Raw genomic sequence first — 13,189 nt, 5'->3', positions numbered from 1 at the left:
ATGTATGTATTTATTTAAAGTTGTTTAGATCTCTTCAACACAATATTGTTAAATAATTTGAAACCCTTGGAATTAATTCAATTAAAACATTTAAATTAAAACTTAATTTAATGTCGATTAAAAAATATAAATATTTAATCGATCAAAGTTTGCTTGGATTCAAATGTTTAGAATGTATCATGTAAACATAAAATTATAAAAGAATCATAAAAAATAATTACAATGATTCTCATTTAATTAATCTCTAGAAATCGATGAATTTTTGATTAATTGTGATAATCAATTTGAAGACCATCTAAGCATAGTTTTTTATATAACAGTTATTTGCTCAGTGTATGTCCCCATCTCTTTCTTTCTCGCTCTCCTTCACCTCTCCCTTTCTCTCGTTGGCTGTGTGCACTCCATTTAAAATCTTTTTGCTTATCGCCGCTCGCTGCTCGCCTGATTGATGGCCATAGATAAGACGGCCCAGCCCAGTTTTGGGTGGGTCTACTACACCCGATGTGCGATTGTTGTTGCTGCTGTGTTGTGTGTCCTTGTTGTGTAGGTGTGGGTGATGGTGGATGGTGGATGGGGAGGTGGTCGTGTGTCCTTGCCGTGGTTGTGTGCATCGCTTCTGTGCTGTTCTGCTGCGTTGCTCCATTTGGCATTGTTTGGTCCCATTAGCGCGGGTGTTATCAGTTCTCCAGCTTCTGTTTTCTCTTTCTCCCTTTCTCTCTGCCCCGCTTTCTGCACCCCACCCCACCCCCCTTTTTAACCTCCAGCCCAAACGGAATGGCTGAGTGAGAGTTTTGCGATAAGAATGTAAAATATAAAATATGGCGTTGGCTCCTATCTCGCTCTCGCTTTTTCTCTCAGCTCTGAGGAATGTCCTTTTTGTGGCTGTTCCCGCTCCCTCTCTCTCCTTCTCTCTCTCGTTCTGTTGGTATTTTGTCAATTTAATGGCTCGCTCGCTACACTGAGACAAACGCTTTGAGTCGCATTCCCTCCCCTCGCCCCACAACTTTCCTTATCAGCCGCGTTGTCCTGCGTGCTGGTGTTTTGTTTTTGGTCCTGCCTCCTTGCAGTTTGTCATTTAGCCGGCTGCAGTCCACTGGCCGCAGAGTCGCAAAAGTCGGATGAGGATTTATCATCATGGCCCAGTCACCCAGCTGACCCACACGCCCCCAAAAACCAGCAACAGGATAAAGGATAAGCGATTTATGTGTGTGCGTTTTTGAGTTTGCTTAAATGAACATGACTTATTTACAACGGGGGTCAAATAAATAGGGCTGCCGAATTAAAGTTGCAACAGATCAGTAACTGAGCTGACTTTAAAGACTGCAAAGAAAGGCAATTCAGAGTACAAACTCGTTTCATTAAACTCTCGTTATTTTATTCTTATTTATTTACATTTCCATCTAACTAATAATAAAATCTTATTTTTAATTGGTGTAAATTCTGTTAATAATATTTAATACTTCAGTTGTAGATACTTAACTACCAATTTTCCCTTGGTGGCATGAGCGTACAAGCCCACATATATATAAAAACTCAGCTCCGCAAGTAATTTGTAATTTACGAAAATTGTTATTATCCTTGGAAGTTGAACCTTGAACGCCCCTTTGGGCGGGGGAATTTATTACGCAGGACAAGTGTTTTTTTTTATTTGACCACAACTTTCACTGATGGGAATCTCTCACTGAACTCTCCACTGATGAGTTCTCTTTTGGGGAGAAGCCTTCGGGACACCGCACACTTTTACGTGGGGCAAAGACAGGACATAAATGGTTATGATTATGGTGCGACCCCGAAACACTTTTTGGCCATGAGTCACAGAGTCTCGGGACAATTCCTTCTGCTCCCCTGATATCTTTCCTTTTAGTCACCCACACATACATGTTTGGGAAACAGGAACAGGAAAAGGGGCAGGAGCAGAGGCAGTCAACAATGGGATCTGGGGACGAGCAGGAGCAGTGCCAGCTGATAAGGCAGCATAGACCAACATTTCCGATGAGGCCTTCGTCGTCGTCGTCGTCGCCGTTGTCATCTTACATGTGGCCTGCATGTGTGCAGAAATCAGAATCGGTAGTGAATCAAGGGAAGGTTGTCTCAGCTACATTGTTGGATAATGTCTTGGTTTCAGGGTATATCGACTACATGAGATAGTTGGATTTATGATTTCAATGACAGTAATACCTCAAATACATTGAAGCTATAAATTAATTCTAAAGGATATTTTGGTTTGAAACCATTTTTCGTCACCATTAATAAAGATGTCTCGTCTAGACATTTTTTTAATGAGAAAGTGTATTGCATTATTCGTCATGGTCTGCCATTTGGCAGGCACTTCCTTTCCGATTGAGCTGATCAAGCAAGCACCCAAAAGAGGTATTCCCATTGAAATTCGGGAAAGAGAGGGCGAAAGCAAAGGTTGCCGTGGGTTCGATAGAGAAGGCGAGCGTGTAAAATATTTTTATTGCACCTTCCTTTTATGATGGCACTTCCGGCTGCGATAACCGACGTCGTCGTCGTCCTCGTCGTCGGCAGTTCAGCGTCATCGTCATCGTTATCCACTCGAGATCTTTTGACGCACTGTGGAAGCCGTTGACAGGACCAAGGAGGCCAGGAAAAGAGACGGCCTCTGCGGGCCCGAGAGAGAGAGGGCGATAGTTCGACATCGACAGACGAACCCTGGGCAATTAGCCCGGAATTTGGCGTGTGCTGTATCTGCATCTCTACCTGAATTTGAATGGAATCCGACTTCGACCCTCCCACATCGCTTCTTGGTCGCGTCGTTTGCTCATTTGATGACTGGCGACTGGACCAGAAACGTTTAATGTTTTACAAGCCACTTTCCAGCTCAATTTGCGTACGGCGACACCAGGGGCAGCGAAACGGAGAAAGAGTCAGGTAGAGGCAGAGAGAAAAGGACAACAATATCTGTTATAGGATCATTGACACTCTTGTGTCTTATAAAATATCGAATTTCACCTTGATCAACAGTGCTGCCAATTTGGACATTCAGCTGAAACGTTTTAAACGCTTATATGGTTCAGAAAGGTCAAGAAATCATGCAATTTGATTACTTTAATTTGTTTTCTACTTTGCATAGTATTAGCAAATGATTTAATATGAAAAGTCAATTTTAAAAGCATGGCTGTTTTTAGCTATTTATCCGAATTTCCTTAGCTATTTTAGCTCTGAATTCTTGGCAACAACCATGATGGGTCAAAAAGGGACGGAGACCGCGACTCAGGTTTTTATGGCATTCCGGCTTGACTTTCGCCTTCTCATTCAAATATGAGCGCCTTCTCGCCCGCGCCTCTTTCTTGGTTAAAAATTGAAAATGAGTCGGGCTGCCGGCTGCCTGTGGGCTTTGTTTTGCTGCCTTTAACGACGTCAACTTGACGCCAAACTAATTGATGCGATAACTCGTGTTTATCACTCACTTACAAAAGCAACCAAGAGCCTCAAGCCTGAAGCCGAGCCAGTATTTAAAACAGGGCGGCGATGTCGATAGCGTAGAAATATTTTTGAAAGACCAGACCGGCGACAACAGCCAAGGAGCGATTCGATTCGTTTCGTTCCCATTTCCATTTCCACTTCCACTCTTCGTTATCGCCCGCCGTGCATTTCTGCTCCCGCTTTATCCAATATTTTAATCTCGCACTTACCAACGGATGACTGAGAAGCCGAAGTCGCAGTCGAAAATCCCAGATAAGGAGTTTTACGTTTTACGACGGCCGAAAAGGGAAGTAGAGCAGGGTGTATGTACTATACGTTGTACGTTAAAAACTTGACGAGGAGAGGCGAAGGGGTTGCTTGTGGCACCCGCATAGAGGCGGCTTCCTGATGCATTAAGCATATTTTATGACCACTTAGCAAACTCGAGACTTTCCAGCCAAGGGCCCCAGAAATGAGGTCAATAAAACAAGTCGTCGTCCACTGGGATTTGTACTACTCACGCGCATAAAAATAATCCTATAGACGAAGATCAGGCAGTAGAAAATAAAGGAGCTAAGGCTATAAAAGATTGATGATCTTTGGCGGATAAATGAGTCAGATGCAGGCAAAGAATCGGATTTTATGGGGAAGATAAAGATGGGTCCTATAAAATATTCGAGTGATTCACATAAAAATATTAAATATTATATGTTGCAAATGCGACGCCTTGCACTGAAACTTTAAAATATGTAAACTATTTCGATACTTATTCCATTTAATCAAGGAATTTTTTTCGAAGTGTAGTGAATCCTTTTCTCCTCATCTGTTTTCCAGCGACAACAACTCAAACTTCAGTCTGGCTTTCGGTTGAGTTCTTAATCGTGATTTTCATAAATGTATTTTGGACTTCGAGCTCCAGCTCCACCTCGAGCATATTTGTAAATTGTGGTGGTGCAGATACGCGGTATGAAATTTAAATCACTTTGATTGATTGCTAGATTAGCCCGAAAAGGGAAACAAAAAAAGACAGACAGAGAGAGAGAGAGAGAGAGAGAGAGACAGCGAGCTGGGGTAAGGTGGCACGCAGAGATAAGTACTCAGTGGCGTGTAGGGTGGTTAAGGGTGGCCCTGAGGTTGCTGGCTTAGCTCGCACCTTGGCTTATGTTAATTGATTTAATTTCGCTACAATGAAGTCATCGCTTATCTGCCAGACTTCATAAATATGCAGGCTCCAAGGGTAAATAAAAAAGTTGGGGGAAATGGGAAGCAAAAATGTCAGCAGCTCAGCACCTGCCGTGTGGGAAAGAGACAACAGATTGTGAGTGAGAGCGATAGAGAGAGGCAGAAAGAGTCAGCTCAAGGTTGAACAATTTTGGTGTTTTTCGGTGGAAATGAGTTGAGCAACTGAGCTCCATTGATTATATAACACCGATCCCTTCCTCTCTTCCGCTATATAGTAATGTGCGAGTTTCAAGTTACAATGATACAATGTTTACACGGCGAAAAATCTTTTGGACTGTTTTAATTGTACTAAAAAATTGAGAACATCGTTTTTATAAGAAATTAATATTTAATATTTCAAAAATATCTGTAGTGTTTAATGGGTATAACGATTGCAAATTATTTCTTAATAAGCTTAAGTTTAAGACCCATATTTTCAAAGTAAAAAAATGTTTTTGATTTAAAAAAAAATGCCTTAAGTACCTTATCAAAAATGAAGTTCTGCAGGTAAAAATATATTATTAGTATTTTCCTGTGCAGAAGTTGTGGCCTGAAAAGAGAGATGAAGTTGGAGAGGGGCAAAAACGCAGACAAAAAATAAAACAAAACTTAAGTAGATTTATTTCATGATAAATGTTTTTTATACAGCAACAACAAATGCTGCCTGTGCTAATCTTAACGATGCATCTACCCGAAAAGCGAACGTAATGAAATAAAGCGACGAACAGCGAAAGAGATGGATATACACACCTAGAAAGAGAGGGAGAGAGAGAGGGAAGGCTACAGAGTAGAAGTAGAAATAACCCCAAAAAAATAAGCAACAACTGTGAGTTTGCTTGCTGCTTTTGGTTTTTTATCAGCGTGAGGATCTCTTATCAACTCGCTTGAATCTTCGCTCTCAGCGGAGTTTTTTTGTTCAGTGCAGAAGAGGGGGAAGAGTGGGGGCATCGAGGTCAGAGGAGGAACAGCAGGGAAGCGGGGGTGTGACTCCAAGTGCTGCGTCATTCGGATTTGCAGCCAAAACACTGAAACATACTGGAAGATCTATAAAAAAATAAAACCTTTATTACAAAAAAACTTTTCTGTAAGAACAAGACAATGAATTTAAAAAAAAAATAACTTACTAGTATTGTAATGGTAATTGCAGTACAAATGTTGCTTATTTTAAACATGATTAAACTATGACTTGTTCATAATATATTTTTTGAGAATAAAGAGAACAAATATTTATCGCTTGAATGCTTTGCTTTCGCTAAAATTTGTAGCTGGCTAATTTTCTATTTTCGTTTAAAAATCTAAAACTAGCTTAAATTTAAATAGCATAGCTTATGTTTTCTGTGTAGTGTTTAACTTTACTTGTTTCTGCTTCTGTAGTTTGTTGTTGTTGACTTTGTATTTTTAGCATATTTTCTTGAAAACACTTTTTCGATGTAGTGCAATCAGCAGACGTTGATCTGTCACATTTGTTCATATTTATGTCAATAAATGAGCACGTAACAACAATGATACACAGCAACAAAAATGCACACGCACACAGAGCGAATCGTAAGTGCCGACTTGTAGCAACATAATTGCAAAACAATTGCTTCTGCATGCACCAAAAAAGAGATGGCAGAACAGGGGGGAAAGAGAAGGTGCGAGTGTTGGCAGTTCATCACCCCAACAACAACCAGCAGCAACATCAACAACAACAACAACGCCAAACAACCGCAGCGGGCGTATTTATCTAAAACCTTTTTGCAGATATTCACGCATGAAGTGTTTATCGCTGCATAAGCTCAAAACACAAAAAAACACCCACAAAATGTGGAAAATATATTCTAACACATAAGCAGGCAAGAAATGCTAAAGTTGATAATGAAAGCAAAACGTTACAAACATTGAATACCCAGTAGCTTATAACAAAGGGGGAAAGTTAAGGAAAATATAACATATTATTATAATATATATTTATGGTTTAAAAAAATGTTCAACCAATAGACATTATTATTTATTTATTTTTTATTTTTGATAACATGAAATCTCTTTTTAAGCCCTTAAACCCTTGAAACTCCTTTGTATTTTGGCCAAAGTCTTAAGAAAAATGTGTTGTACCGTGATACCTTTCAGCTTCTAAAGCTAGGTCAAATATGAAATAAAAACTGTTAACGACATGACTTTTATCATTCAGATAGACCCCTCTTTGTCGCACGTTCCGCTGGACTTATGCGTCCTCGAAGTGCAATATCTCGTGGGTATCTAGGGTATCTTAAAGTCGTGCCGAAAACCTTGGGCGCAGGGGTTAAGCGAAGGGGGTTGCAAGGGAGTTGGCGGCAAGCGGCACGTTTAATGAATCTAATTAAAAGTCAACAATGGCTAACGAGATAATCGTCGCAAAGGCACCAGCAGACAACAACGGAGTCGTCGGCGGGGGGTGGTGGTGGGTTGGATTGCTTATAACTCTGTAGATATTCGTATAACTATACCTCTAGGCCACAACGCATGCGCAACATCATGCGGTGGCAACAGCTGATTACGGAGAGCAAAACGAGAGAAAAAGCGGATGAGCTGGAGAAACCAGGCGGCGATTGTTATCGCTGGGAAAGAAGAAAACGTTTTCTTTTTTTGCATCTGCAAAGTTGCCAGTGAAATGGAAATAAACCAAACGCCGATAAGAATCAGATGGGGAGTGCCAGGAAGGAACGAAAACGAGAGAAAGAGTAGCAAGAGCAGCATAAAAATAGATCTACATCGGGCGATAAGCTCGCTCGCCAGGAAAACCGAGAAAACGCTGAACAAAAGCACCAGCCCCGTGAGCCAAAAGCTGCAGAATGATGATGGAGAGTTGATGGAGATGCAGATAGAAATGGCCATGTGGATGTGGATGCGGCGGCAGCAGGTGAATGATAAGCGACGGGGAACGCTGTGCGAAATCTCATTGCACCAGAGTAAATACACTGCAATGTACTTAAATTCATCTTACCAAAGAGTTGACTTAAAACAATCTGTTTCTGAAAAACGAGTATGTTGTCCTTTTGTACTTGTAATTAACAAAAAATCCCTTATTTATATTCCCAATGAGATTGTCCAAATGTACACCCCATTTTGCTCAGTGCATTCAGATACAGATACAGAGATACAATTAAACACAAAACGCTTATCACTAAGCAATAATCAGAATTCCATTAGCCGTAGACGCGATATCGCTAAAAAGCATCTTCCTCGCGCACAGACACTCACACACACACACATACACACACACAAGCACACCCTCTTTGAATGTATCTTTGTATCTGTATCTGCAGTGGGTCGGTTCGGTGTTTCAGTGTTTGTGTATCCGTTCGCTGCTGGTTGGTTGGCTGGCTGGTTGCTTGGTTGGTTCTGTTTCAGCGATGCTATCTAAGCGCAGAGCTCGCCGCGCTGCGCCGCTTATCAGTGCTTTATCAGTTTTTGTTTCGAATAATTCCGAGGCGAGCGAAGGAAGTCGACCGCAGCAGAGAGCCTCGGTCTCGGGCACAATATCTTATTTCAGTTGGCAGCGGAGCGAAGAGAGTGTCTCGGCAGCAGATACGAATCCCAGTACGAATCCAGTGCCAGTTCGACTACCAAAGATAAACAACTTTGGCCCGGCGTTGTCCCGGCATCAACAAACATCAGCTGTGCTGTGCTGAGCTGTGCTGTGCTGTGCTGCGTCGTCATCGTCATCGCCGCTCGGTTCGCTCGGTATCTGTATCGGTTGTATCTGTATCTCACAGCTCACAGCTCACAGCGGCGCACGAAAATTTCATTACTCACCGCCTTGCCTCAGCCGGTCCGAGTTTCAGTTTCAGTTTGCTGTGGAACGCGGAGCAAGCAGCAACCACGAGCGGTACGCGCGGTACTCATATTCAAAGCGGTTCGAGGCAGAGAGAACGAACGAACCATTCGATACGACACGTTCGTCATAACGCAAATTTGAATAATTGTATTACAGTGTACAGTGAGTGAGTCAAAGTGAATTCCCACGTGAAGTGACAACATAATTGCCGCATAAGTACGGCCCAAACCGAAAGCCAAAACATGTGCGAGTGAGAAAGTGAAAAGCCACAACTAAACCTGGATTATCTAGCAAGTGGATTACTATTTATATGAAAACAATGCTTAGCAGCAACACGAGAGGTGAGAGAAGTTTAAACAAAGAAGTTTAAAGCAACTAAGACCAAAAAATATCCTTCTTTGTTGACGTTGTTAGTAACTTAGAAAAAGTTTAAAAGAAAATATAATATTATTTTTTTTAAATACACCAAAAGACCAACTATCATTACTCCAAAAATCATGTACACGTCATACACGAAATGAAAATTTAATCTATGAAATTTTGTCTTGTTATTTTTCTATAAAAATGTTGATTTCCTTAAGTTTTTGATTGAAATGAGTATAAGACTTTGTATGCAAACATATTAATCACTTCTATAGAAATAATATAAGTGTACTACAGTGTTTGTTTTTTCAACGAATTATTTTGAACTTAAATTTATGATTAAACTGAAATTATTCATTAGTTAGTTAATATTGAAATTAAAATCAAAGTATAAAATGAAATACTTGGAATATATAAATACACAATTATAGAAATACATTTAGACTAGTTTATTTAATAAAGTGTGGTTTTAGGAGTCACCTATAAGCGAGGCTCAGTAGAAGTTCCCGCTCAATTCGCTGAACCCTCAAATCAACCTGCAAGTCATGTGTGGGTGTAGGGAACGGCAAATCCCGGCAATTGCCATCGAAGCCAGCCTTTGGACCCTGGCCCCCTGGCCGAAAAAGGGGGGCTTAGAGTGTGGGGAAGAGTGAGAAGAAGGGTCCCCCCGGGTACCGCTTGTCCTGCCCGACATGTCCGACACTGTAGTCCAAGTCCAAGTCCGCATTTCGCGTCCATGGCAGCCAGCTTTCAGTTGTTTATCAGTCTCCTATCTGCGCTGTGTGGCTTCACATTCATTCCACGGCCTCAGTTTGGCCCGGCTCATATGTACATACGTATCTGCATCTGTGAGTACGAGTACGAGTATCTGTATCTGTGTGTGTGCTGCGCTATCTGCGATCTGCGGCGAACGAAGAAGAAGAGGAAGCAGAGGGGGCCGCAGAGGGGAGGAGCTGAAATAAAAACGAAGGAATTCTGCGGATTGTTGTTATTATTGTTATTATAATTCCTTGAAGTGAATAATCAGCGAAATAAAATCAAAAATGAGAAAAACAACACAGAGAAGAGGAGTACGTTGTATAGAGGGGGTACCGTACCGTACCGGGTACTGTATTGTAATCGAGTGGAGTGAAGTGAAGTGAAGGCTTGGACACCGGCCTCGCAAACAACCAACAAACCAACCAACCAACCAACCAACTACTGTGCGTAGTAGTAACTTTGCCAACAGAAAAAGATACAAAGATACTGGGCAACAGAGAATGGGTGGACAAAACCAAACAATGCGGCCCTCGCAGCAATTATTATCGCTTTTAAAGTAAACCCATTTGGCTGGAACTATCTGCGATATATATCTGCAATTATTAGTCGAGACCTTTGGGCATAAAATATCCGTAAAATTCAGATTATGCCTTAACGTTTGTTTATGACTTAGTTTGGGTAACACTATGAAATATTATTATTTATTAGCTAATAAATTAAATATTCATTCATACCTAGATTAAATTATAATTTCTCTCTCTCTCTTTTAGGTGATTGTTCCGATACCACAGAAGAGATGACCGTCGACAGTAGAGGTAAGCCGACTGGAAATACTTGAATGAATATGAAAATCCTCCTCCAAATAGGCTACATCCTGTCCCCTGTCCGTTGTCGGTTGTCCTTTTGTCCGTCGTTCAATCCGAGATAAGTTTGCAGCTTAAACGAAATGGGCCAAAGCCAAAAAATAAATTCTTATCTGTGCGACTGCAGGAAACAGGCGACTGTCCCCGTCCCGCTCTCTATCTATGGCTGTCCCCCTCTGACAGACATAACCCGTTAATGCCCAATAATAAATTTCCTTTCGATGTGTGTAGACCCAGGAATATTCCCCCATCTCTGCCGCTTAGCTGCAAGCTGCTGATATTGTGCCAATAAAAATTTAATCCCAAAAAATGATGAAGACGACGAGAGAGCTCTCTAATTTAATACAATTTTTATCAGTGCACTGGCACTGTTTCCATTCGCCTGCTGCGGTTTTTGTGATTTTGACACCTCAGACCTCAGACATCAGACCTTATAAACCAAACCCATTCGGTAAAAGAGGGTGGCGGCGACACAACCCTCGTTTCAGTCGCTCCGATGGACTGCAGGAAATGACAACGGGTCAAGTTTGTCTCTCGCTCGCACTCAGTGTCTATTTATAAGAGCCCTTTCCATTATTTTGTAACCCCTTGGTTAACCCTCCCTCTTGGGTGGCATTTTGACTTCACTCCGACATCATTGGCATCAATTTCATATCACTTCATAATCATCAGCAATGTCAACGTCATTGAGACGATGTCTCTGACCCACGGTCCCCCCCAACCCGACCCTTCAGAGTTTCCCAGGAGCGGAATTGAATGTTTTCAGTAGATAAAGGGTGGCTGTAAACCCCGAGGATTATCGTTAAGTTCAGGGAACAATTTTAGAGTTTAGCCGAAAAGCTTTGAATATTTAGCTCTTGATTTGCAATTAACCCAATTTGGTGTTGTTTATTTATAATAAGTTTAGTTTAGATTTAGGTTAATGAGCAAAAAAAGTTCCAAAACTAACAGATATGTTATTTTTTTCATATTTATTAGGAAGCAAATTTAAAACAATAAATTTTCAGATTTGCCCAAATCACATTGGGCAGCTTAATCCGTAATCTAAAACCTCAACTCCGCTCCTTCTCTTTTCTGGCACTACATTCCGAACCATTTCGCTGCCATCTCGAGCATTCATCATTAATAATCCCCCGAAACTGGGAGCAATTGGAGCAGGGTATCCCTATCCCCAGCCTCTCCAAATCACAGCCCTTCCACGTGGCCGTTTTTATGCTGCGTCAGTGAAAGATTTCCAGCAAACCACACACACACACACACACACAGGGCCACGGCCAAAAAGACAGATGGAATCGGGAATGGGGGCAAAAATAAGGGGGGCGGTCGAGTGGCCAGTGGGCGTAACAGTTCGCCTAAAAAGTGGGCGTTTGTCTGGGCTAATCTTTATCTGGCTGTTGACACTCCATGGCGACGCCAAGCGACCGAAGAGTCGAGGCCAGTCAGCCAACAACAAACACGTGGGGAAAAGTGTGTGGCATTCCTTTTGGGCCTGCCCCCTGCCACCACCCACTTTCCCCCCAATTTTTTGGCCAAAGATTGCCTCACTTGCATTGCCAAATTGGATTAGGCCCTCGGTGGTGGTGGTCTTTCCACATTGATTCCCCTAGAAGTGTTTATTTATTTAATTATAGCTTTTCATATTTTTCAGGATCTTAAATTTAAATCATTTATTCATTCATTTGTTTTATATTCATTCTAGATAAGATCTTTGGAAAACAACAAGGGAAAAACAAAACATTTTTGAAATTCGGATAGTTTACTATAAAACATCAAACGATCTTGGATATATCTATGTTTTCTGTCTTGAAAATGTCTTTAATTGGCAAATAGTCTCAAAATCAATAGTACACTTTTAGAATATTTTAATTTTTATGAACTTCGTTCTAGATAAGATTTTGGGGAATAGGCAAACCTAGTTTTTAAAATATTTTCTGATCTTAACCCTTCAATAAGAAAATGTACTTAAAATCCATACGATATTTTCAGAATGTTTAAGTGTTACACCTTTTTTCCCCTCTGAAGGGTATTCCATCTTCTGTGTGTACTTTTGTATCTTTTACGTTTTTCTGGGTCCGCCCCTTGTGGCGTTTGTTTGTTGGTGGTGGCTTCTGCTGCTGCTGCTTGGATGCCACTGTGCCTCACTCCGCTTTTCCTGCTTCACACGCTGGTGTATCTGGCGATGATGATGATGACGTTGCTCACTTTTGGCGCTCTTCATTTGTTGTTGCTTCTGTGCAATGTACTGTAAGCGCATCTCCCAGTGTCCCTGTCTGTGTGTGTGTGTGTGTTTGTATTCCTGTGAGCGCCTGCCTCGAGCCTGTGTGTGTGTTTGGTTTTTATCTATGAAATTCATGAATGCTTCGGCTTATCTTGCAGAATTGCATACTTGCAGCCCAAGCTCTCCCCCTTTTTGGCCTGGCTTTTTGGTTGGCTGGTACTCTGCTTTGCCACTCGGTTGTTGGCTGTTGACTGTTGGCTGCCTTCTAATGGCGCTAAGTGGTGACCCCCTCGTGGCAGCCCAGCCCTCTCTTCGAGTCCTCTCTAATGGCATTTTATCTATGGCATAATTTTTTATTATGTCTCCCTCTGTGGCCGCACTGGGCTGTGCTGTTGGCTTAATGACAATCCAGCCAAACCGAACGAACCGAACCACACACAGACAGCGAGTCAAATTGTTAGATAGCTTTTCGGCATGTAATTAATCATTTGACAAGGTTTAAGCTCCGTTTCTCTATCTCTATATCCACTTTTTTTGGGTTCA

General features: G+C 41.5%; 1 protein-coding gene across 4 annotated transcripts in view; it reads left to right on the top strand.

Moving 5' to 3' along the window:
- The window catches only part of LOC108137836 (zinc finger protein ush), a 61,429-nt gene that overhangs the window by 32,713 nt on the left and 15,527 nt on the right, over positions 1-13,189 (top strand). For 2 of the 4 annotated variants that reach the window (XM_017259761.2, XM_017259762.2), the window contains exon 4: positions 10,336-10,380. In XM_017259761.2, the coding sequence (XP_017115250.1) occupies positions 10,336-10,380 (45 nt within the window). Of the gene's footprint in view, positions 1-8,365; positions 8,785-9,594; positions 9,655-10,335; positions 10,381-13,189 lie in introns of those variants that run through there. The other 2 variants (XM_017259763.2, XM_041710336.1) reach the window with 2 other exon arrangements.

This window comes from Drosophila elegans, unplaced genomic scaffold, assembly GCF_018152505.1.
Source record: "Drosophila elegans isolate 14027-0461.03 unplaced genomic scaffold, ASM1815250v1 contig_814, whole genome shotgun sequence".
NCBI lineage: Eukaryota > Metazoa > Arthropoda > Insecta > Diptera > Drosophilidae > Drosophila > Drosophila elegans.
This window is presented reverse-complemented; position numbering and strand designations above follow the sequence as displayed.